At 51.4% G+C, this 23892-nt stretch overlaps 2 protein-coding genes across 9 annotated transcripts in view; both read left to right on the forward strand.

Moving 5' to 3' along the window:
• Positions 1 to 10437, forward strand: part of MAU2 (MAU2 sister chromatid cohesion factor) — a 28855-nt gene extending 18418 nt beyond the window's left edge. For 2 of the 5 annotated variants that reach the window (XM_081135897.1, XM_081135899.1), the window contains 9 exons: positions 481 to 558; positions 857 to 922; positions 2769 to 2855; positions 3455 to 3504; positions 3718 to 3795; positions 3976 to 4087; positions 6354 to 6444; positions 7218 to 7345; positions 7605 to 10437. In XM_081135897.1, the coding sequence (XP_080992023.1) occupies positions 481 to 558; positions 857 to 922; positions 2769 to 2855; positions 3455 to 3504; positions 3718 to 3795; positions 3976 to 4087; positions 6354 to 6444; positions 7218 to 7345; positions 7605 to 7679 (765 nt within the window). In that variant the 3' untranslated portion in view covers positions 7680 to 10437. The remainder of the gene's footprint in view (positions 1 to 480; positions 559 to 856; positions 923 to 2768; positions 2856 to 3454; positions 3505 to 3717; positions 3796 to 3975; positions 4088 to 6353; positions 6445 to 7217; positions 7346 to 7604) is intronic. The other 3 variants (XM_081135898.1, XM_081135900.1, XM_081135901.1) reach the window with 2 other exon arrangements.
• A 12591-nt stretch (positions 10438 to 23028) lies between these two features.
• The window catches only part of GATAD2A (GATA zinc finger domain containing 2A), a 101474-nt gene continuing 100610 nt past the window's right edge, over positions 23029 to 23892 (forward strand). The window contains exon 1 of one of the 4 annotated variants that reach the window (XM_081136463.1): positions 23029 to 23393. The gene's annotated coding sequence lies outside the window, so the exon portion shown is untranslated. The remainder of the gene's footprint in view (positions 23394 to 23892) is intronic. The other 3 variants (XM_081136457.1, XM_081136462.1, XM_081136459.1) reach the window with 3 other exon arrangements.

Consider the following 23892-nt stretch of genomic DNA (forward strand, 5'->3'; position numbering starts at 1 on the left):
TCACTGCATAGGAGAATGTAAATTTGCACAGTGCACATCAACAGGACATTTGTCCATGTCAATTCACTATAACTTGGCAGTTGGTGACCCAGCAAGGGCACAGTTGATCAGACAATCTGATACAGAAATCAGTGGCCCTTTCTCTAAAAGCTAGGCAATGTCAACATTTCTAGAACACACCGTGTCTGGAGTGCCCAAGAAATATGGAGCCCTCCATGCTCCATGTAACCCCTGCTTACTGCCTTCTTGAGAAAGCACAGGGCCTTAAGCAGGGCAAAGGTGCTAATAGCCAAGACATGTTGGAAAGGGAGGAAAAGGCAGGTCACAGACAAGGATCACTGTCCTCAAGGAGGTGAGGGCTGCCCTTTGCCCCCACAATGGACATATTCGCCAGAACTTTATACCCAAGTTAGGGCAGGCAGGGTGTGGACATGATCCGGGGTTACAGGTCCCATGACGTTGGGCATGTTCTCCCGGCAGATCTCCCAGGTCTGCCAGCTGTGCCAGCAGTCGCCCCGGCTCTTCTCCAACCACGCAGCACAGCTGCACACGCTGCTGGTGAGTATGCAGGACTGCCTGCCCCAGCCCCATTCCAATGAGTAACCCCATTACCATCACCCCAGGCAGAATCTAGAACATTCCCAGTGGACTTCATTCTGACAAACACCTTGAGTCCAAGTTGACTTAGGTCTCAGGAGGAGGGAATAACTAAGCATGCTGTTTTTCTGCATCTTTGCCAAGGCAAAAGCTCAGGTGTAGCTGGCTCATAGAGTCACTGGTCAGGCTTGTCCAGGTGTAGCCATGCAGCCCTGGGCAAGTGACGAGGCCTCAGGCCCTCACTGCCTCCTTCTTCCAGGGCCTGTACTGTGTCTCCGTGAACTGCATGGACAACGCAGAAGCCCAGTTCACCACAGCCCTGCGGGTAAGATGCTGGCCCTCACTGCATGGGGCAGGCAGTGTTTCTTAGTAAGGAGTCAGGCATGGGCTGTGATGAAGACAACAGCCACAGGGCTTTCCATGGCAGGTTTTGTGCTTCTCAGATGGGGACAAGGCCAGTGCTGGCAGCACAGCCTGACAAGGAATTGCTGTGGGTGAGGGGGCTCCTGGGCAGCCTGGGATGGGTCTTCTACTAAACCGAAGGGCAGCAATGAGGGAAAACCCGGCACCCACTGGTGCCACAGCCTGTTTAGCCACTTTCACTCCTGATTCCCAGCCCTCATAGCTCACCAGGCTGGTGATGACTCGTGTCATAGCTATAGATGCAGTCACTTTGGTGAGGTTCAGGAGCTCCCCAGAACTGCCCCATGGCAGAGCTGGGAGACAAAGCTGGGTATGCCTTGACCCTGCACCAGCCCCATGACCTAGATGCTCTGGGCCAGAGGCCACCTGCTGCTGCCAGATGGGAAGCTCTGCTAGGGCATGTCCTGGTCTTAGATTTGGCTGGTGCCACATCATCATGGAGTCAGCAGGTCCAGGAATCAACAGCCCAGTGGCAGATCTCAGCTCTGCCCACCTTGCTCCAGGACCAGACAAGCACATCCTCACTTCGGCCCCGATGTGCTTCCAGGAAAAGGAGGCCAGCAACACCTTCTCCTGGTAGTCCGGGGGTGACCCCAAGCAGAGATGTTGGGGTATGGGGGTGGCTCTGTGACTCAGGTGAGGTCACTGGGGGTGTCACGTGTGCCCTAACTCTGTCAGATGGAGCTCCACTCTGCCAGTCTCCAGACCTCTTTATTCCTAGGGTTGGGCTCTGGTGGTGTTACTGCTCCTCCAAGATGCTCCACATGGCGGCAGGTAGAGGCAGCACACCAGAGCATGAAGAGCAAAAACAGTGCCACTCCCATGCCCACTCTGTGCCCCAGTCGGCTCAGGCTGCCAGGATTTCCCTGACACACACACACACACACACACACACACACACGCTGCCTGCAGTTATCAGAGGGCCTGTGAGGGTCTCTTGGCCCCTTCCTCCTCATCTCACTTCCCTCAAGCAGCACCTGATGCTCTGATTTTGTCCCAGTGAATTCCCCATTAGCCGAGAGGGAATGGCAGGGAAGTGGTACAATCAGAACTCAGACCCAACCTCCCCCCCCCCCCCCCCGACCTCAATCAGGAGCTCTTCCTGTGATCCTATAACAAACTAACCAGAGCATTTCTGCTGTATCAGAAGACCTGGACCTCCTGCAGGTGGGGTCTGCATTTCCCCCTCACCCTCAGCCTTTTGTACAGCTGTGCTTGCTCAACCCCACTGGGAACCAGGGCCTGGGTGATACTTGGGTGGCTCAGATTGGTCCCTGTCTTGGCCATTCTCGGTTCCCAAGAACTGGGGACAATGGTCTACCCACCACTGACCATTAGTAGCATCTATGGCCTCTTTCCTGGCGGGGGCTTCCCCAGGACCAACATGTGCCTCTGCTGTATCAGTGCTCATAGGGTCTCAGGATCACCATGGTTTGGAGGCAGTGGCTGCCCGGGTTTCAGTCCTGAAAAACAAGCAGAAAATGAACCAAAATATAGTGTGTTCTGAAGACAGGGTCAGTGTGGCTGGTTTCCTTAGAATTCTGTTCCCTAAATTTCTCATAACAGATGATAGTTTTATAGCCAAAAGAACTAACAGCTGTACTGTTCTTGAGTTTAGGAGGCAGGCGTTGGTGGGGGGGGTGGTGTCTGAATTAAAGAGAATGGGAGGTTCCACAGTAGCCGCCAGGGAATGTTTGGGCGGCTCCCATGCCATGAGCAGCCCCTAATGCCCTGTGTCCCCATTTCAGCTCACCAACCACCAGGAGCTGTGGGCCTTCATCGTGACCAACCTGGCGAGTGTGTATATACGGGAAGGAAATAGACACCAAGAGGTAGTAGGTGACATGCTTCATGTTTGGTATCCTTTCTTTCAACTTTTATTCAGGGGCTGGGGAGGGAGGTGTCTTGGGCACCAGCCATCTCAGCAGTCACAGTGTACCTGTCCTTAGAATGCAGCATGGCTGGGGGAGGCCACATCTGGGACAGAAACATTCCCTGGCTAAGTAACACTTCTCCCTGTTGAAAACAAGCCAAACTTTGTCAAATCTCCCAGAGCAAATTCAGTTTCTTCTACCCTGAACTGTCTGTTGTAGAATCACAGTGAAGCCTTGTGGCCCATGCACCCCGACCTGACATAGGGCAGGGTAGGCTGAGGATAAAAGGACCCTGCACCAGACCCTTCTCACTGGAGGCTGTGATTCCCATGGGGGTGTGAGGAAGTAAGCAGCCCATGCAGTCACCTGTAGTTCCCTCACCTGCTCTAGAAGATCCTGCCCACCTCTGCCAGCAGGTTGCCCAGCAGTGGGATTCAGGGTGAGGGCTCAGTGCCATCAGGAAGTTGCAGGGAGCCCTCATCAATTTACTAGCATAGTTGGGGCCAAACTCTTTCAAATTTAGAAATGCAGAGTGATCCCAACTGTCATTTTCTTTGCAGCTATACAGCTTATTGGAGAGGATCAACCCAGACCACAGCTTCCCTGTCAGGTAGGTAGACCCATGCTAAGTTCCCACTTTGCCACCACCTGTCTTATGTATTCTCTGCTCTCTGGGGTGGTGCCACCACCTGTGGGGCCCCTGGCTGCCCTTTACCCAATGCCTTGCACCACCACCACCACCACTACCACTTTACACTCCCTTTTTGTAAGCCCGCTATATTTACAAAAACCCCACCAAATTGTGGCTTCACTTTCCCACCAGCTCTCACTGCCTTCGAGCAGCAGCTTTCTACGTGCGTGGACTCTTCTCCTTCTTCCAGGGACGCTACAATGAGGCCAAGTGAGTGCTAGAGAAGGGTGGGCAACCTGGGCTGGCCCTCTAAGTGGTTTTCTCCCCTTACAGTGTGTGCTCAGGCCCTCTGCCCGCCCCACCAGGTGGGCTCTACTCAGGGCTAAGAGGCTGCTGCTGCCTCTTCCTCCCCCAAAGGTGTTTCGGTCTCAGTCTATTCCCCTCATGTAGGCGATTTCTGCGAGAAACTCTGAAGATGTCTAATGCGGAGGACTTGAACCGGCTCACAGCATGCTCTCTGGTGCTTTTGGGCCACATTTTCTACGTGTTGGGGAACCACAGGGTGAGTGTCCAGGGCCATACTGAGGGGCAGGGGACAGTGTGATACTTGGAGGGGCACCATCAAGCTGTGCTTTGCATCCTTTGCCCCTCGATGATCTTGTCTCAGTGACACCACACACACAGCCCTCTTTGTTTCATGAGGCTTGACAAGGGCAGGGGTGCCCTGGCTCACACAGCCTGGGGGGCAGGACTAGGGAACTTTGGATCCCTAGAGTGTGGGTCTGTGGGGCAGATGAACCCAGTGCTTGGTGGAGCTTCCTGGAGCTGGCACGACGGAGGCAGGTTCCCCTTTCTGTGTGTTAATACCTGGGGTGGAGAGGTGTCCTCTCAGTCAGAATCCCTTGGGTTCTGTTTCTGCCCAGCACACATGGTATCCTCAGGTCACCGTTGTTTCCACTCTCACCTAGACTGGTCCTTGGGGCTGGTTCTGGTGGGATTGTCCAACTCCAAGTCTCCCCATTGATTGTGCATTGTCACATGCTCTCACCCATTGACCTCACAAACCTTTAATTTTTAAAAGAAAACATTTGTCCGTATTATAAAATATGACAATTTTATCATAGAAGCTCTGAGAAGCAAAGTTGAAAATCATTGCATATCCTCTGTCTTCTGGCTTTTTCCACTGTCCGCCCCTACCCACCCACAGGTTTTGTTTTTCAGGATGTTTTATAGTTTTACACCTTGTCTTCCCCTGCACTACTATATTAGACCTTTTTTTAACAGTAGCAAGAATTTTGAAGCAGCATCTACTCTGTAGTTTATCCAACCTGACTTGAGCTGTTTTCATAGGACAGATGACACAGGTCAGGTGTCTTGGCCTGTAAAGTTTCATCTGACCAAACCCCAGGGCTCCCTAAGAATGAGCTTTTTAAATGAGCCTGCTCACACAACCATGTGACAAATGTTTGCCAAGGCTAATAGTGCCCTCCTGCTCAGGTCCTGGTGGCTATGGCTGGAGATGTTACCACCCCTAAAGAAAAAGGATGAGCTCTGGGTTCTCCCTTCTGAATGCAGCTCTGCTTCTGTTTAACATTCTGTTACCCTGCCCCTCAGTCTCTGAGCACAGTGAGGACAGTGGCCTTGGTGTGTGTCTAGGGAAAAAATGAAGCTCCCACAAAGTACAGTACTCCTGTGTCTCAGTGTGGTAGCTGTGATCACCCCATTTCCAGATGGGGAGATTAAGGTCACAGCCCCAAACTGCAGATCCAGGCTTAGAACCAGACCTTCCTCTCATCTATTTATGTCTCTAGAAGCCACCTTGAACAGGGAAGGGTGGGCAAGGCAGCTCTTTAGCTGCAGCTCTGGTTCATGCTTGGGGTAAACCTAGGGCATCATACAGAGCTTGGGAACCTGTGCTGCTCCCTATGTGCCTGGGCTCATGTGGAGTGACGTGGGCTTGATTCAGTCTTGAAAACCTTTAGGATCCACCTGAAGCTTATCTTTAAGATGTTAGTCTGGAGAATGTGAAGTTGTTGGCCCTTTGTGTCTCTAAGGAGGATGTCTGTACACCCATGGCTGTTGAATCCAGGCCTCAGGAGTTGGTTTTGAGGATTTGTAAGTCTCTTGGCTAGGTGACAACTGCCCCCCAGGCTGCTGCATATAGCGAATTCTCCCACTGTTACCCTGAACTTAACATTCCAGCCATTGGGGCTAATGTTTCATGAGCTGAGTGGTGACCAAGTAGCACTGCCGGTCACCACGGGGTTTAGTATGGATGCTTATGGGCCCCCAACAGCCCTCCCTGAGCTCATCCGGGGAATTGGGGTGGGGAGGCAGTGCTGTGCAGTCACATGGAGTCAGGGTTGGAGGGTTAACATGGCATCCTGGCAACTCACAGTCCCACATGTCTGAGGTGACCCATGGGAATGGTCTCCTCCCTCCTTTGTCCATTCAGCCCTCATCACTCCCATTGGGCAGACTGATGCCTCCTCCCTGGCCCTGGGACCCCAGAATCTGCCTTTCTAATTGGCTTCTGGTATGGGTCCAGAGCTGACTACTGCCAGTGCCTTCCTCTCTGGTTAGAATGACATGACAGAATTGCCATGGCAGCCGTGCCACACACACAGAGCCAAGGAGTGTAGGCAGTTTATTTTTCCCCAAGGTGGTCGAGGGGTATTTTCACAAAAAGGCATGTGAGATGGGCTCTGAAGTAGGAGTAGGAGTTTTCCAGGCAGCAAGAGGAGGGAATAGCCTGGGGTAGGTATAGCAGGTGGGGCCTGAGGTGTCTGTGCTGCCTCCCACTCTCCCTGGCTGCTCTTGGTTGACAGGAGAGTAACAACATGGTGGTGCCTGCCATGCAGCTGGCTAGCAAGATCCCGGACATGTCAGTGCAGTTGTGGTCGTCAGCCCTGCTGAGAGGTGAGTTTGGCAGCTGGCCCTTCCCAGAGATTAGAGATGCTGAGTAAGCCCTGCTTGGCCTTTGCTCAAACTGGCCTCTACAGGTCACCAACCCCATTTAGCACATTCTCAGGTTCTTGGGAAGCTATTTGAGGGCAGTGGCCACTGGGCTCAGTCATGGCGTCAGCTCAGCTCAGGCTCTGGTTTAGTCTCTCCAGGACCTGTGAGGCTAATTCTTGGCATTTGGTTAAAGAGTTGGGCTATGAGTCCTGAGGCTTGGCCTCGTCCTGTTAGGCAGGACTGGCCGGAATGCTCTGGGTGCAGGGCAGACATTCATCAGGTGGCAGTGCTGTTACTGCTGCTCCCCCATTTACAGAGACTTACCCTGGACCCTGAGGAGGAGGCAGGAGGCAGGCTGCTTCTATCTGCAGTGGGTTTTGTGGACTTGTTCAGTTCTCCTGCCTCAGAAGTAGGTGTTGGGTGCCCTGCTCTTGTAAGCTCCTGTGTGCCCAGGGGCCTTCATTGCCCAGGCAGCCTGTGTCTGCCCCTACGGGCCCATTGCTCACTCACATTAAGGACATGACTCAGAAACTTAGGAGAGCACGTATGAGATCTGCTGGCAGGGGGGCTTGGCTGACCCCGAGACAGGGCTCAAGGCTGATGACTTGCCAGGTACACAGGAACCCACTGGTGGAGCCTGGGTTTGACCCTGGGGCTCCACCCACACCCAAGGGGAGTGCATCGGGGTGTTGGCAGGGCAAGGCAGGCTCACCCTCTGTGTGTCTTACCCTCAGACCTGAACAAGGCCTGCGGGAACGCCATAGATGCCCATGAAGCCGCCCAGATGCACCAGAACTTCTCTCAGCAGCTGCTCCAGGACCACATCGAGGCCTGCAGCCTCCCCGAGCATAACCTTATCACGGTATAGGCGCGAGGTGTGGGGAGACAGAATGGGGGTGCTGGTTGACTCCTCAGGGCTGGCTCACCTTGCCTGCAGCCCTCTGGGGTGTGGGGCATACTCCCTGAGGAAGAAGCATACCCTTTGCTGCCATCTCCCTGTATCTCTCCAGCAATCCCTAACTCAGCCTAGTCTCAGGAGCCCCTCAGATGTAGGAAATGGCACTAGTCACCCAAGCAGGTGGTTCAGAAGGGCCTCACTTATGTGTTCTCTCCTCCTGCAGTGGACAGATGGCCCGCCACCCATGCAGTTCCAAGCTCAGAACGGACCCAACACCAGCCTGGCCAGCCTTCTTTGAGACCCCTGGAGGGGGCCACCCAGCTTCTCAAGGCCTCAGTGAGGCCTAGTGTGTCCCTGATTTCCACCCAGACGGCACTTGCGCTTTTCTCTGAGTCGTGCTGGCATGGTGTCCCCAGGCTTCTTTCCCAACTGTCTCCAGAGCTTCCAAGTCCCCAGGGAGTGTGCAGGGCCAATTCCCACCCTCCCAGGAAGGGCTGGCCAGCTTTACCGCTGTGAATCAGGACCTGGTGCTGAGGCTTGCAGGTGGAATGTTGGAGCCGACTTTCCATAGCCATCCTTTAAAGTGGACTTGAACTGCCAGTCCTACTACAAGTCTGAGTCACGCCTTCCTGGGACTGTATCTGGATAGGGAATGCCGGGATGGGCAACACCACTGGGGCATTGCCACATGACTTCCATTGCCTGGACTTCTGTGCCAGGCTGGAGTGTTTCCTCTGCTCTCACAGCAGCTTCCAGAGCTCAGAGGCAAGATGCTGGTTTCTGGCCCAAAATTGGAAGGAAGAAGTGATGATGCACATCAGGGACAAAAATGCATGTCCTGCTACAACACTTTTCCCAGCTTGCCTTTCTCTCCAGCGTCCATCCTTCTGACAGCTAGGGCTTCTGATCAGGGGCCCTGGAGACACAGGAACTCGCCTTCCAAACATCTGTACCTTGGCTGGACCACTGTCTGACCATGGGGGTGCACATGCTGTAGACATGGGTGTGCATGTGTGTGCATACTATAGACGTGTGTGCGCATGTGCTATAGACACGATTGTGCATGTGTGTATGTGCATGTGGTGATTCTCAGAGCTGGAGCCGGAGCTGAGACTCCTGTGTTTGTACCAGCTGCCTTCCCCCATCAGTGTCTGTATTGTGGGGTAGGAAGCAGGGGATAGAGGAGAGGACCCTCCTCAGCCCAACTCAGGGTGCCGAACAAAGGGGTTAGGGCAGCTCTGCTGCCTCCTCTGCAGAGGATATTTGCAGATGTCTGGAGCTCAGCCCACCCTGCCCTTGGGAGGGAGGAGGAAAAGGAGATCTACCTGCCTTGGGTCTCAGGACAGTGTTGAAACCTCTTCCCAAGCTGGATCCCCCAGAGAGTGTGCTTGGTTCTGTCCTCTTGGATAATCTAAGAGATGCCCCAATGGTGATGGGGGGATTGGGGGCAGTTGAGGCAGCCACCACCTCCAGCTTCTGGCACCTGGGAGCAGCTCCCCACTGCTGAGGGCTGATGAGTAGTCTTGCTGGCCAGGGTGGCTTGTTGGTTCAAGTCTCATTGCCTTTGCACTGTGATGGCTGCTTCTCGAAGCCTCTGTCTGTGATGGAAGGAACATTAGGATCTGGGATTACTCAGGTAGCTACTTGGGCCCTGAGCCTGGGTGTGCCTTAGCCACAAGCAGGACTGTCAGCAGATCATGCTGAGCTGGGCCACTGCCCTTACTTGGCCTGTGACAGGGCCCTGCTGCCCACTTGGGGTCCAGTGACAGGCATGCAAGTGAGCCACCAGTCAGAGGGGCAAGCCGGCCAGGGCTTGTCCTAAGAGGACCCACCATCCCTGTATCACCCAGGAGAACCTAGTCCTGTCCTGTGCTGCCCAGGGCTGCCCCCTCTGCTGACACCCCTGAGCCTCTGAGGCCTGTGGAGGAGGGTAAGCCCTGTCACAAGCTGTCCCCATTCTGTCTTCCTCCATCAGGGGCCTTCCCCTCCACTCAAGGAATGGAGCCCCCATCTCGCCATAAGCTTCGCCTACTAGCCTGGATCCCATACTGTCTAACTTCTCCATATCCACATTAGTTCAATCTTGCTGCACATGTTTGTCTCTGTGTATTTATTTAAGATTTTCTTTGCTTCTAGGGCATTTTGTATGTAGAGGAGTTGAAAGTTTTGAACCTCAAAACAATGTCTGTCCTGATGTTAAAGTGCTTTTAGTGACCACTCTTATCTGTGTATGTAAGGTTAAGGATAACTTCTTAAGTTTACAATTAAAAATTTAGTACTCAGTATTTAATGTTCCACTCTAGCTTTATGGAAGCCAAACCGTGTGTACGGTTTTGAACCTCCCCTTTACTGCAGCATCTACCAATTACATCAAGCTGTCATATATACCTTTCTGTGAGTCCATATTCAGTGCCTCACAATTTCTCTCTCAATCATAAGAATTTAAGACAGGTAGCAGGCCACCAGGGAGATGTTGCACAAGTGTCCTATAGCTAAGTGTTTAGAATAAAACAATTCCAAATTCTTCAACTTATAGGGCACATAGTAGTAGCAGAAGGATTTGTTGGCAGGTCAATTACTGAGAATTCGTTAGACCTTCATGTGCTCTTCCCACCTCCTGTTAGTAGAAGTGGCCCTGGGCCTGCAGGTCTGGGGTGCTGGTCCTGGAAGTGCCCCTGTGTCCCCCCAAACAGCTGCCTCCCCCTGCAGGTGGCAACGGACGTGGTGAGGGTCCTTTCCCTGGGGTAAGTACTCCCTATTCCACTTACTGAGAGCACAGGCAAGGAAATTGGGTAAGGGCTGCCTGGCACAGTGGCTGTGCTTGTGGTTGCATTATTTTGTTAAAGGGTTTTTAATAAGTATGTTTGGCATAATGTCTTTTAACGGGTTTGTAATATGGTTTTAGCAGCCTGTAACTTCAGCTGGTGCTTTTAATCAGGAAAACAAATTTATAAATGCAAAACATTGTTTAAGAGACATAACCATAGAATATAGCTTGTTTGTGGATTTCTTTTTGTTTGTATTCAAAGTAAAATCACTTGCAGTAGCTATTGCTCGCTGTGTCCTTATCCTGCCTCTGCCTTTCTTCTGCGTCAACCCAGACAAGCTCTTACCTGCCCCACCCAGCCAGCAGGGCGGCAGGGACTTCTGCTAACCAACCAGGTGTGGGGATGCAGAGCCCATACCTGGACCTGAGGACCTGGTGGAAACCTGAGTCTTCCCCTTTGTTGATGTTCCTCTGGTCCAGCCCTACCTGGAGGGGAGGGAACCCCTGAGACATCCCATGCAAGGTCTGGAGCACTGCCTGTTCCTCCTTGGCCCCCAACACACACCTTGGCCCCCAACACACACCTTGGCCAACCTCCATTTTCCTGGGGAGTTCTTTTCAGGTGTTTGGAGTCGTGTGTGTGTGTGTGTGTGTGTGTTTTCCTTTTCATGTGAAAGACAAAAAATTAACCATTTAATGTTTACAATTCAATGCTATTAAATATTCACAATGTTGTACAACCAGTACCTCTTTCTAGTTCTAGAATCTTTCCATCACCTGCAAAAGAGACCCTTGATATAGCAGTCACTCCCCATTCCCTCTCCCCCACCCCTGGTAACCACTAATCTTTCTGTCTATGGATTTACCTGTTCTGGACATTTCATATAAATGGAATCATACACTATTTGGCCTTTTGTGTCTGGCTCCCCTCATTTAGCATTTTTTCTATGTTTATTCATGTTGCACTGTATCAGAGCTTCATTCCTTTTTATGACTGAGTAATATTCCTTGTGTGGGTTAGACATTTTGTTCATCTTGCATCCATTAATGAGTATTTGGCTGCTTCTCTCTTGTGGTGAGTGTGAGTACTGCTGCTGTGGGTGTGCTATATTTTTGTTTGAGTATGTGTTTTCAATTTTCTTGGGTGTGCCATGTTTGTTTGTTTTTTCCATTCCTCACCAGAGGATTTTTTTTTTTTTTTTATTGATTTTAGAGAGAGAGAAACATTGACGTGAGAGAGAAACATTGATCAGCTGGGGATTCAACCCACAACCTAGGTATGTGCCCTGACTGGGAATTGAACCTGCAACCTTTCAGTGCACGGGACACTTCATCCAACTGAACCACCTGCCAGGGCTGTTCCATGTTTTTAACATGCAGAAATGGTGCTGAGCTGCCACCTGTGCTGCATCAAAGCCCTCAAGTCGCTCTCATTCCTGCACCCGAAGGTGATGCCCAGGTGGCCTCAACTGCTTGCTCCTGGGGGCATATCTGAGGTCTTTGAGCCATGGTCCTGGGGCCAAACTGATGGCCACTGGATGTGTGGGTGGTTCACCCCAGCACAGTGACCCTGCCATCCCCACCATTGAGGTCTGGCTCCCTCTACCCCTATCCTACCAACCTAGGCTCAGGCAGCTTTTTCACTTGGGGTGGATTCTGCCTGTGGGCTGGATGTCATTTCCTCCACTGTAAGCCTCGCAACCCCTCTGTAGGAAGTGTGTCCTGAGCTTGATCAACCAGAACATTGCCATAAGCCCACAGTGAAACCAGCAGGCTGGTCCTAAGTAAGATGGCCGCTGTTACAGGAAGTGGCCCTCAACACAAGAAGTCACCTCAACCCTGGCCCCCCAGGGACCTGGGAACCTCACCAACACATGGAAGTGAGTGACTTCCCCGCAGAGAGCCTCCACAGCCATCTTCCCATCCATGCAGTTTCAGGAACCCAGCACCTGAAGGGATATTTTGGTAGAAACCCTCCTAGTGACCACCTCACATCCCCAAGTAGGCCTTGCAGACATCGTGGAGCCTGTTGCCAGCCAGGTCTGCTGACAGAAGCATGACTAAGACACAACCTGGGCCCCTGTTCATGACGTGGAAGACATGCACATGAGGAACATATGTGAGGGACACAGGCAGGAGCCATCAAGCTGACATGCAGGGAAGGTCCTGAGGCAGGAGATGCAAGAAGATGGTGAGAAGAAGCCAGACAGGTGGGGCCCACATGCCAAGAAACCTACATGTTGTGGCCAAGCAGTTGGGCTCAGGTGGGGGCAGCAGGAAGTGCCCTGGAATGCTGCTGAGGAGGCAGAACCCTTCCAATTAATCAGCAGCTGCTACAGAAGTTTCTATAAAACACCAGATGTTGGTGAATGAGGAATAGCTGCTGTGGTGATAGAGTTTTGGGAGCCTCTCTAGTAATTCCAAACAGGTTCCTTCTGGCAGAACTGGTCAGCACAAAGGGATACTGTTCAGAGAAGTCCTTAGTATCTGCACTTAGGAAGTGGATGAAAGGGGTGGCCATAAGACTGAGGGGAGGACAGGAGTGGGCTTCACAGAGGTCGGCAGGTAGTGAGGGCAGCTGACCTGAGCATCAAATGGCTGGGACAGGGGTCATTAGTTGTCTTTGACACACACAAACCCCAGTCCTCAGAAATATGCTGGTTACCTTGCCCATTCCTGGCCATCTCTGACACCCCTCCCCTAGCCCCAGTCATCTCCCACCTGAATGTCCTCCAGCCTCTTGGCCGGGAACATTCTGTGCTCCCTCCCACCTGTCCCCCTGTCAGGGGTACTCTCCCTGTAGCTGCTCAGCATCAGGAATGTCCTGGCCCAGGCCTATGGGGCATGTGGGGGGTGGGTCCATGGGGAAGTCCAGGAAAGAGCATATGGTACAATTCCAGGCAGGTACAGCAGATGCCACGTGGACATCTGTCCAAGCTGCCCACAGGCGTCGGTATGCCCAATCACTGTAGCCAGGTTCCCTCCAGAAATACTAACAGGATCCTGCTGTTTTGCAGGGGAGCCTAGACCTTACACCCTGGGCTGATAGGCTCCAGGGGGCCTGGGAATTGAAAATGTCTTTGATATGTATTCGCTTCATCCCTTGACCTCTTTGAGCTTTGGGTTTATATATCCCCACAAAGAAAGCTATTTAGGGAGAGGCAGGCAGTCCTGCCTCTGTCTTTCAGTCTGTTTAGCACCTGACATTGCTTCCTCAATTTGAACCTCACCAGCCTCTTCTTCGAACACAACCCCAGTGAGCTCAGAGTTTGGACTGGTCACGGAAGGAGAGGTGCTGCTGGGGTCAAAGGATGGGGTGCCCACCCAACCTGGGACAAGGTAGTTGGGCCATGGAGGCCCAACTATGCATCCCTCACCCCCTAGGAGAGGGCTGCTGCTGGTCCCTAGGGTGATAGAGAGGGGGAGGAGGATTGCTGACAAATTTAAATGTTTATTTCATCCCAAATTCATGGTTACACCCTAAGATTACAATACAATTGGTTGGGAGAGGTAAGGAAAATATTCACTTCTATGTGAATTTGATTTCCTCAGTACTTTGATAGTTTTGATACTTTTTTTGAGGACCAGAAAATAGTTAAAGGGACTATTACAGTGATGCTTCATGAAAAATATGATACCCTTGACACATTATGGCTGCCAGAACAAATGTAATTTTAAAAACATGACATTTTTGCCCGGCTGGTATGACTCAGTGGTTGAGTGTGGACCTGTGAACCAGGAGGTCATGGTCCAATTCCAGGTCAGGGCACATGCCCGGGTTGCAGGCTTGTGTGCAAGAGGCAGCTGATCAATGACTCTCTCTCATCATTGATGTTTCTATCTCCCTCTCCCTTCCTCTCTCTGAAGTAAAATTTATTTTAAAAAAACACATGGCATTTTTTGTGAGAGACAGATCAGTGCCTCTTTGCCCCATCCCTGTCCTGTATGCTAAAAAACTCTCTGAAACATAGATCTCCGGAGATGTGCCACTTTGTCAGTGTCTGTTAGCTTTATTCTGAGTCATTTCTAACCCCTATTCCTACTTAGTGTCTGTGCAATGTGGAGTTCAGGCTCCATCTTCAGTTATGTGTGCTCTGTCCAGAGTGAGTGTGTGGCCCTGAAGAAGTCCCGCCACTACAGAGTTCTGGGCACAAATGCTCCATAGAGAGTTAAGTACAAAACTGCTCCGAAGTGTCATTGTGAACCGGAAGTGTATCTCCTACCGTCTTCATCTGCTCCATTCACCAGTTGCTGCCAGCGACCTGGCCTGCTCCATGCTTGGCCACCAGGGGGCGGAGTGTCCCCACTAGGGAGGGAGAGCAGGACACGGTCAGGCCCAATGTGGGCTGGCTGTCATCTGTAGGGATGTGCGATGACCTGCATTTCAGGGCCTCTCAGTTCCTCACCTGTAACTTTTGGGGTAGGAGGTACAGGTTTCCAGGCTTCTCCAGGTGTCAGGGCTACACCATTCCCTCATTTACTCACCAAATATTTATCTGGCACCTATGGGGTGCTAGGTAAATAGCAGGAACCAAAGTTCCTGCCCTCAGGAAGTGGACATTCTACCAGGAGCCCAACAATGGGCCTCAAATAGGAGTCAGCACAGTCCCACCTGTGAGAGGGGAGCAGCGCACTGTAGGAGGAACAACCAAGGGGCATGTGGGCGATGTTGTGACAGTACAGAGAGGAAACTTCCCTTGGCCAAGCTGCCAAAGCCAGCATCAGAGCCTGGGGCTGCCAGCACTGTGTAAGACGGAATGGTGGCAGGGGCATGGGTCAGGCAGTGACATCGATAAAGACAAGGTCGTTGACCCCACCTATAACATGGAATTCAATAGCAGGTACCCAGTGGCCAGGGCACTTTTTTTTTTTTAAATATATCTTTATTGATTTCAGAGAGAGGAAGGGGGGAGAAAGAGAGATAGAAACATCAATGATGAGAGAGTCATTGATCAGCTGCCTCCTGCATGCCCCCGACTGGGGGGGTTGAGCCTGCAACCCAGGCATGTGCCCTGACCCGGAATCGAACCGCGATCTCCTGGATCCTAGGTCAATGCTCAACCACTGAGCCACGGGCCAGGACACTTTTGACATTGGACAGGGCAGTGGCTCAATTTGACCCCAACCACAAACCAGATGCCTCAGAGATGATGCCCAATCTGAGTGCCCATAACCCCCTGCCCAGCAGCTACCATGTTGTTTCCCAAGCCCAGGAAAGGGGACTTCATCTCCAGAGGAAGTTAGTTCCTCTGTCCTCTGGCTGGGACAGAGGGAAGTCCCAGCTGGGCCACACCTGAATCCCTCTTTCACAGGATCTGGTTCTCAGCATCTGGTTCTCCTCAGGTCCAAACCTTGACTTGAGGAGATTACTTTTCAGGGATCATTTGCCCCTCCCTGGCTGTGTTCTGGAATGGCCCTGGGTTTGGCCTGGCTGTGGGTACTATGTGCCTTATCTATGGAATGCAGGGCCAGGGTGGGCTTTTGCACAAAGACAGAGCCCATGGCCTTGTCAGCTCAGCCTCTGTGACAGGACCAGTGGCCAATGGCCACATCCTATCTCTCCAGAATCTTCCAACCTTTACACCATATCTGGTGCTCACAGACAGTGAGGACAAGGTTTGTGGGGGTGGGGGCAAGCGCTGAACATAACTCCTATCCTTCTCTTAACTCCCATGAAAAGGGCCAAAACCTAAGTCTGGCTTCATGTCCACACAACATGACACACATCTGTGATGTGGGAGATGACAAAGGCATTTTTATCAATGCAGTGGGAGTATCTAACAAGAGTTGGAGCACCCAAAGAAATCACCAGTTCAAGGTCACAATGTGGGGCCACAGTGGATTTTTCTCACCCGAAGATATTTTTTCCAATGCTTTTCAGAGAGTGCGGGAAGGAGAAAGAGAGACAGAGAGAAACATCGATGTGAGAGAGACATATTGATTAGTTACCCCCTGCACATAGCCCTGGTCAGGGCTGGGGATGGAGCCTGCAACCCAGGTACCCTTGGCTGGAATTGTACCTGGACCCTTCAGTCCGCAGGCCAACGCTCTAACCATGGAGCCAAACCACCTAGGGCCCAAAGTGGATTTTTGAAGCTGGTTCGGCTCTCTCTCCCAAGTCACACTAGACTCTGACTTGCACATTTGACCAGTTCCTCCAAAGGCATGTGGGGTCCTGTGAACTGGATTATTCAACCCAGGCTGAATCCTAGCAGGGGCCCAGCACACCAAAGATGCTCTGACACTCTGAGGTATACTTATGCTAAAGGAGTATTTCAAACCTAACTGGTGCCCTGTGTTTTCATTTGCTAAGTCTGGCCACCCTATGGGTTAAAGAACATTGAATAAAGGAACGTAGGAGTGAGATCAGAGAGCTGGAAGAAAACTGGGTCCAAACAGGTAATTTTACAGGGGAAATAGAGCTCACAGCACTTTGCAGCATGCTTATTTTTTTCCCTCAGAATAAAATCCCACCTCCTCCCAGATCCCTATGTCAGTTGGCCCTGTGCTCACTGCCACCTCAGGACTGTGGTATCCACTGTCTCCATTGCCCAGAATGCTCATCCTCAAGCTGAGTCCTTGTTAAGATTCAGGTCTCTCTTGCCCGGCTGGTGTGGCTCAGGGGTTGAGCATCAACCTATGATCCAGGAGACTGCAGTTCGATTCCCAGTCAGGGCACATGCCCAAGTTGCAGGCTCAGTCCCCACTAGGGGACATGCAGGAGGCAGCCAATCAATGACTCATCATTGATATTTCTATCTCTCTCTCTCCCTCTTCCTAACTCTCTCTGAAATCGACAAAGATATATTAAAAAAAAAAAAAAAAAGATTCAGGTCTCTCCTCAAATCTACCTGTTCACAAATCTCCAACTTCTGTTCTGACTGAAGTTCTCCCCATTCACAGTGTCACACCCTGAAATTACTCTTCTTCATCATCATTAGTAGTTGAAATCACCTTGTTCACTTTCTTGTCAGCCTGTCCCTCCCCACTTGACTTGTTTACCACAGCATCCAGGATGTGACCACAGGCCTTTGAATAGCCATGGGTGATAGCTCTAATGGGGAACCTGGGCCCTTGCACCAACCCTCCTGCCACAGGCCCCATCTGTCCCCAAGCTGCTACCTCCTGGCTCTCAGTATCACCTGGAACAGAGCAAAGGTTCCCAGACCAGGGGGTTCTGGTGACTCCTGCACTAGTAAGAAGGTCAGTTAGTCTCTAGATGTGGGCAAAAGGTGATGGCCTTTCATAATCCTTGATGTGTGGAAATACCCCTGACCCAAGGATCCTAAGACCTTTCTCCTTTTTGGAAGGCCCCAAGGCAGGGTGGACCACAACGTGGGGCTGAAGATGCTAGGTTCTCAGGAACATTCTAAAGACTGGAACCAAATCCCAAAGAACAGTCCTGAGTCACTGATTGAGGGTGGCGCCCCATCTGTGGTGAGAAGGATTCCTCCATCAGAGCACTTGCTTTCCATTTAAAAAATCAGAGCATGCACACTGTCCCTCTGGGTACGCACAAAATCAAAGTGGGCCTCTGTGTGTGGAATAGAACCTCTCTGGACAGACATGCAAGAGAGATACTAGTGACAGCACCTGCCTATGGGTGAGGGGACAGGGGGCTTGGGGGTGAGAGTGAGAAAGAGAGATGCCTCCTCCCTGGTGCCTTTGCCCACTGCTCTACCCCACAATGCCTGGCTCTTGTTAAGGGCCCATTAAATATTTGTAGAAAACATAAATATACACTTGTTCCTCAGTATCATAGGGGATTGGTTCCAGGACCCCATGTATACCAAAATCCAAGGATGCTCAAGTTCCTTATATAAAATGATGTAGTATTTGCATACAACCTACACATATCCTCCCATATACTTTAAATCGTGTGCATTTTCCAGTATATAATAAATCATCTTTAGATTATTTACAATACCTAATACAATGTAAATGCTATGTAAATAGTTGTTGTACTGTATTGTTTAGGGAATAATGGCAAGAAAAAAGTACTTACATGTTTAGTACAGACATAGTACATGTCAGCAACAATGTAACTTTATTCATTTATTTATTTAATCTTCACCCAAGGATATGTTTATTTTTAGAGAGAGAGGAAGGGGAGGGAGGGAGGGAGAGAGAGAGAGAAAGAAAGAGAGAGATCTATGTGAGAGAGAGAGACATAGATCTGTTGCCTCCCATAGGCACCCTGACTGGGGATTGAACCCGCAACCTAGGTGTGCTCCCTGACCAGGAATCAAATTCACAACCTTTCTGGTGTATGAGACTATGTTCCAACCGAGCAACCTGGCAGGCAACATTGTAACTTTAAAAGAAAATATTTTTGATCTGCAGTTGGTTGAATCTGAGGATATGGAACCCTAAGATACCAACTATAGCAATGAGTGAGTACACTCTAAAGGTTACTTGTCCAAAAGAATAAATAAAATGGAGGCACTAGGTATTTTCTTTCATTCCAGGCCACCCTCTCAGTGCTCACCTGGCCACCGACCCAGTGCCAGCCCAATGCCCACCCACAGGGGAGGAAGAGGGCAGAATCTGTGCTGACCAAACAGGATTCTATAGTTTCTATATGTCTGGGAGAAAGTCTCTCTCTCTTGCCTCTCTTGTCTATGCTTCAGCAGCAATCTAGGAGAAAACTCTCATAAAGAGGACTAGAGCTTTGGTGAGCAGATGTGTTAGAGGCCAAGCAGCAGCAAGGACAAGCCTGTCCCAGTCTGGGTGGCAGGCAAAGGTAGGGAGCTTGGAGGCCTCAACATAGAAACAGACACTAACTTTTTACCACCCTTTCTGTGAGAGAACCAAGGCCATTTCAACCCAAATGAATTATGTAGCCCAAAAATCTTAGGAGGCAATGATGGAGGGGGCACTTTGCTATGTGCACTTGAACTGCCACTGTCATTGAGTGACACTGGAGGGCTTTAACTTTTGTGCTTAGTACCCTCCCCATTGGTATTAACTAGCTGTCATTTTTCATTGTCAGTGGGCACATTTCCTTGTCTAAGACTATAACACCAACAGGAGGTCTCTGCAGGCTGGCACCCATCAGGCCCTCATTTTTCTACCAGTGAGGCCCCGCCTCCCTTGCTTCCTGTGTAGTCACCTGGCTCAGCTCCCATTTTCCTATTTGGTTGTGAATGTCACTTAGCCAGTTTGCCCACATGATTTCTCAGACCCATGAAGGGACACACCTTGATGCAAAGAGATGCAATCATGCTACCACTGTGGAAAGAAAAGCCCATCCTTGGTATGGGTCACACTTTTTTTATGTCAGAAGCTATGCTCATGTCATCCTTTAAAAAAAAAAAAGTCTTTATTGATTTCAGAGAGAGGAAGTGAGAGGAAGAGAGAGAGATAAAACATCAATGATGAGAAAATCACTGATAGGCTGCCTCCTGCATACCCCCCACCAAGGATCGAGCCTGCAACCTGGGCATGTGCCCTGATCGCAATCTCCTGGATCATAGGTAGATGCTCAACTGCTGAGCCATGCCTGCCGGGCTCATGTCATCCATTTTGGTGGGGCATTTCACCCCCTCTGACAAATGCCCATTTGCCTTGGATTCTTTGAGGACACAATTTTCCAGCCAAATGGGACACTTGCTTATGCTTAGGATTCCAGACTTCATGGACATACTTTAATACAACATCTCTGCCTCCAGGCAATATCTTTCTCCAGAGAATCAAAGAAATTCTGTGCATTCCTAAAATAAAAAGGTAACATGTAGTTATAGGTCCTGACATTTCCAGGGATCAGTCTGAAAACTACACAGGATAACCCTGAAATAACCTCCATTAATTTGTAATCTCTCTTTGACAAAATTAATTTAGGTGATCTTGACCTGGGTCAGGACCCCCACTTGCCCTTTGCTCTTGAGTTTGTAGAGTCTATTAGACCTATATCCAGAAGTTTCCCACAGCTTACCTAAGAGAGAGATAAGACACAGGGAGTTTTAGGTTCTCAACAAGGTTCTGCTTTGCACAAGGATTCAAGGGCACAGGTCCCCCTTCTCCCCTTTCCTGTACATAGGCCCAAAGTGAGATTAAGGCAATGCAAACTTAGGATCCAGCCATAAAGTAGCAGTGGGATATAAACAAGTCACATTGCCCCTGGACCTCTCAGTTTCTCATGTATAAAATGAAGGGGTTAGCCCCGCCGGCATGGCTTGGCAGTTAAGCATCAACCTATGATCCAGGAGATCAAGGTTTGCTTTACAGTGAGGGCACATGCCCCAGTTGCAGGCTCAATCCCCACTAGGGGGCATGCAGGAGGCAGCAGATCAATGACTCTCTCTCATCGATGTTTCTCTCTCCCTCTCCCTTCCTTTCTCTGAAATCAATAAAAGACATATTAAAATAAATAAATCAAATGAAGAGATTGGACAATGAGCTCTTTGATTCCAGTTCAATTCAATAACTATAAAAGCACTGAGGAATTACTTAAATGAATAAGGCAGAATTCCTGTTCTCAGAAAGCATCCTGGTTAGTTACTGGAATGAAAGAACTTCCTGAGGACTTCTGTGCACTTTGAACTCACAATCCTCATTGCAACCTTTGGAGACTGGTGCTCTCACTTCTGATATGGTTGAGGAAAGTAACTGGCCTAGTTACAGAGTGGCGAGTGTGGGTTTGACCCCAGCTCTGCCAGCCAACAAAGGCCAAGTGTTTATTGTCCACCTAGATTCTCAGATACTTGCAGAATGTGGTGCTTCACCAGAGATGCAAACAAGGTGCTCTAGGAACACGTTGCCTTCATGTTTCCAGTGGCTTCCTTCCCTAGTCAAGGACTCTGTCAGCCTTGCCACTTGGGTCCAGGTTCAGCTCACTCAGGGAGTCAGGCCCAACAGGGCTTCCTGCCAACCTCCCACCTGTGACTCTCAGATTTTATTCTTTACTTCTTATAGGAATGTCAGCCCACTTGTAAAAATAACAATCCTTTCCACACTAATACACTGCTTCGTGGTTTACAAAGCACTTTCACATCCATTATCTCATTTAATCACTTCCTCCTCTACATTCCTACATTTTCTTGGTATCTCTAGTGTAACATTCTGCCTTGCCTAAGAGGCCTATTTTCCTTTGTTGTGTTCATCTTGCCTCACAAGTTCTGTCCTATAATTCAGGTATCTCAGCATCTTGCACACTTCTGTGCACAAAGGGGTGGGGGATAAAAGTTTGCCATATTAAATCTTTACAGTGTTGTGGGTCTTTTTCATTGCTGCCTTCTTCACCCCTTCGATTCAATGGACAGTTGGTTCCCTACTAAGGGCAAAGCTGGGTTCCCTGAAGGGAAGTCAGGCAACGAGTTCAGACCAACTGGGGGAAAGACAGAGGCGAAGGCCTCTAACACCTGGTAGGCTATGTATGATACCTGCTACAGCAGAGTTTGAGTGACTGATTAGTTTTGTCTGGGGGTGGGTGGGAAGCAGAAGTGCTTCTTGGAAGGGCCCCACCCAGTAGAGGAAACTGGGAGACAGGGGACAGAATCAGGAAGGGCCACAGTTTGACCCTTGGGAAAGAGTAGACAGATGCATGGAAAAATTCCCTCAAAAAAGGGGAAAAAGGGCTAAATGGGTAGCTTTTCCAAAAAGGAAGTATAAGTCCCTATAATTTTCTAAGGAAGAGAAGTCAAATGGTCACAATTCTTAGGAAAAAGGGAACCTTTCCTGCAACACTCAGCTACTGCTCAGAAAAAGCTCAGGGAGCACAGCTTCACGGCATTTCTTTAGTAAAAGGAGTGAGGAGGCATCGATTTCCTGTAATTCCTCTCTGTTTAGAGGAGAGGTGCTTGAGGTCCAAATTTCTCCTCTGTTTGGGGGAGGGACACACAAGGTAGAAATTTCCTGTTAGCTTCAGATAGGAAGGCCAGGAGCACAAAACCCCCATTGCTCCTCAGACAATATAGGAAGAGGACCAGTGGCCCCCAATAATGATCAGAAGAGGCAGGGTATGCTCCCCAAGTACTACCTCGGAAAGGCAGTGAATTTGGGGCGCTGAATTTTCCAAATTCTTCTTAGTAAAGGGAGCAGGAGCCCGAGCCCCCTCAAGTTTTCTTAGAAAAGAGAGCTGGGGTTCCGAATCTACAAAACAGCCTTACCCTGGCAATTATCCTAAGAAAAGCTGACAGGGCAAGAACTTCCAAGAGTCTGTTCAGAAGCGGGTTCAAGGGCAAGATTCCTGAAGATTCTCCTCAGAACTGGGGCCAGGCAAAGAATCCAGAAGATTCTCCTCAGAACAGGGGCCAAGGGCAAGAATCCTCAAGATTCTCCTCAGAAGAGGGTCAGACCCACAAGTCTGGTCAGAGAAGAGCACAGGGGCAAATGAATCCATCCTCGAGAGCAGGGCGGGACCACAGCTCACCCAGTCTCCTAAGAGCGCGGGTTACGCGACTCCGCCCACCACCCGGCGTACCCGCTCCACGGCCGCCCGGCCCAGGCTGCCTCCGGTGCATTGTGGGTGGGGCGCCCCTGCTGAGCACTGCGGGGAACCCCCTGCCCAGCCAGTTGTCGGCCGCCGGGCGGCCCAGTGAACCGCCTTCCAGGGTCCAAGCGAGCCGGCTGCAGATTGACGCGTCTCCCAGGCCCTGCCCTTCCCGGTGTTCCCGCCCCTAAGATAAGCCCCGCCCCAACAGGGCCCTGACTGGCCTTGAGGTCCGCCCCACTTTACCATTGGCAGGCTACCTGTCAGTTACTTCGTGCCACCTCCTCGAGCCCGCCCAGGCCGCCGGCGCAATCCCGAGAGCGAGCCGGCCCGTGCGCTCATTGGTCACAGGGTGCTGTCCGTCGTGAGGCTGGACACACCCTCTGTGGGGCTCGGATCCCAGGAGCCCCGCCCGGATCTCATTGGCCTGCGGCGCCGCCACTCCGCAGGACGCGCCTGAACCCGGAAGTGTGCGAGGCGAAATCTGCCTAGCAACCGGGGAAGCCGGGCTGCGAAGCGGGCAATTTCAGTGTGAGACAGCGGTGAGACCTAGCCGCGGCTCTGAGCGCGGCGCGGCAGCTCCTCCCGCCCGGGGTCAGCGCCCCGGCGCGCGCACGCGCACCCCCGCCGCCCGAGCGCGCCTCGCGTCGCCCGCGCAGTCGGTCGGTCCGCCGTCCGTCGTCCTGCCGCTGCCGCCACCGCGGGCGCCACCTGAGGGAGCTGCCGCCGCGGGACCCGAGCGGACTGGACCCGACGCCGCTACCCGAGGCCGCCCGGGACCTAGCAGCCGCCAGTGGAGGCGCCGAGCAACTTCGGTGAGTGAGGGGCCAGCGCCGCTGGTGGCGGGTCCCTGGCTTCCGGTGCCCCGGGCTTCTCTTGGGCTTCCGCTTCTCCGAGGAGACCGCCTCCAGTGTGTGGACTCCCTTGTCTGCGGGGACCCGCTTCTGTGAGGGAATCCCCCACCCCTGTGGGGGACCCCTGCCTCTCTGTGGGATCCCCCTGCTCTGAGATACCCCACCTCTGAGAGAGACCCCTCTTTTCTGTGGGGTCCCGCCTCTCTGGCAGACTCCCATTATTCTGAGGGGAGCCCCCTTTTCTGATGGACCCTCTACTTTTATGAAGGACCTCGTCTCTCTTGAGGGCAACCCCCCACCTGTCTGGGACCACCTGTCTCTCTAGAGATCCTCTGCTTCCCTGAGGGATCCCGCTTCTCCCAGGAGACACACCTGCTTCTAGGGGATCCTCCAACCTCACTTCTCTGGGGGACCACCACCTCTCTGAGGAGACCTCTCTGCTTCACCATGGATCCTCCCT

The sequence above is a fragment of the Miniopterus schreibersii genome (genome assembly GCF_964146895.1).
Source record: "Miniopterus schreibersii genome assembly, chromosome: 4".
NCBI classification, from domain to species: domain Eukaryota; kingdom Metazoa; phylum Chordata; class Mammalia; order Chiroptera; family Miniopteridae; genus Miniopterus; species Miniopterus schreibersii.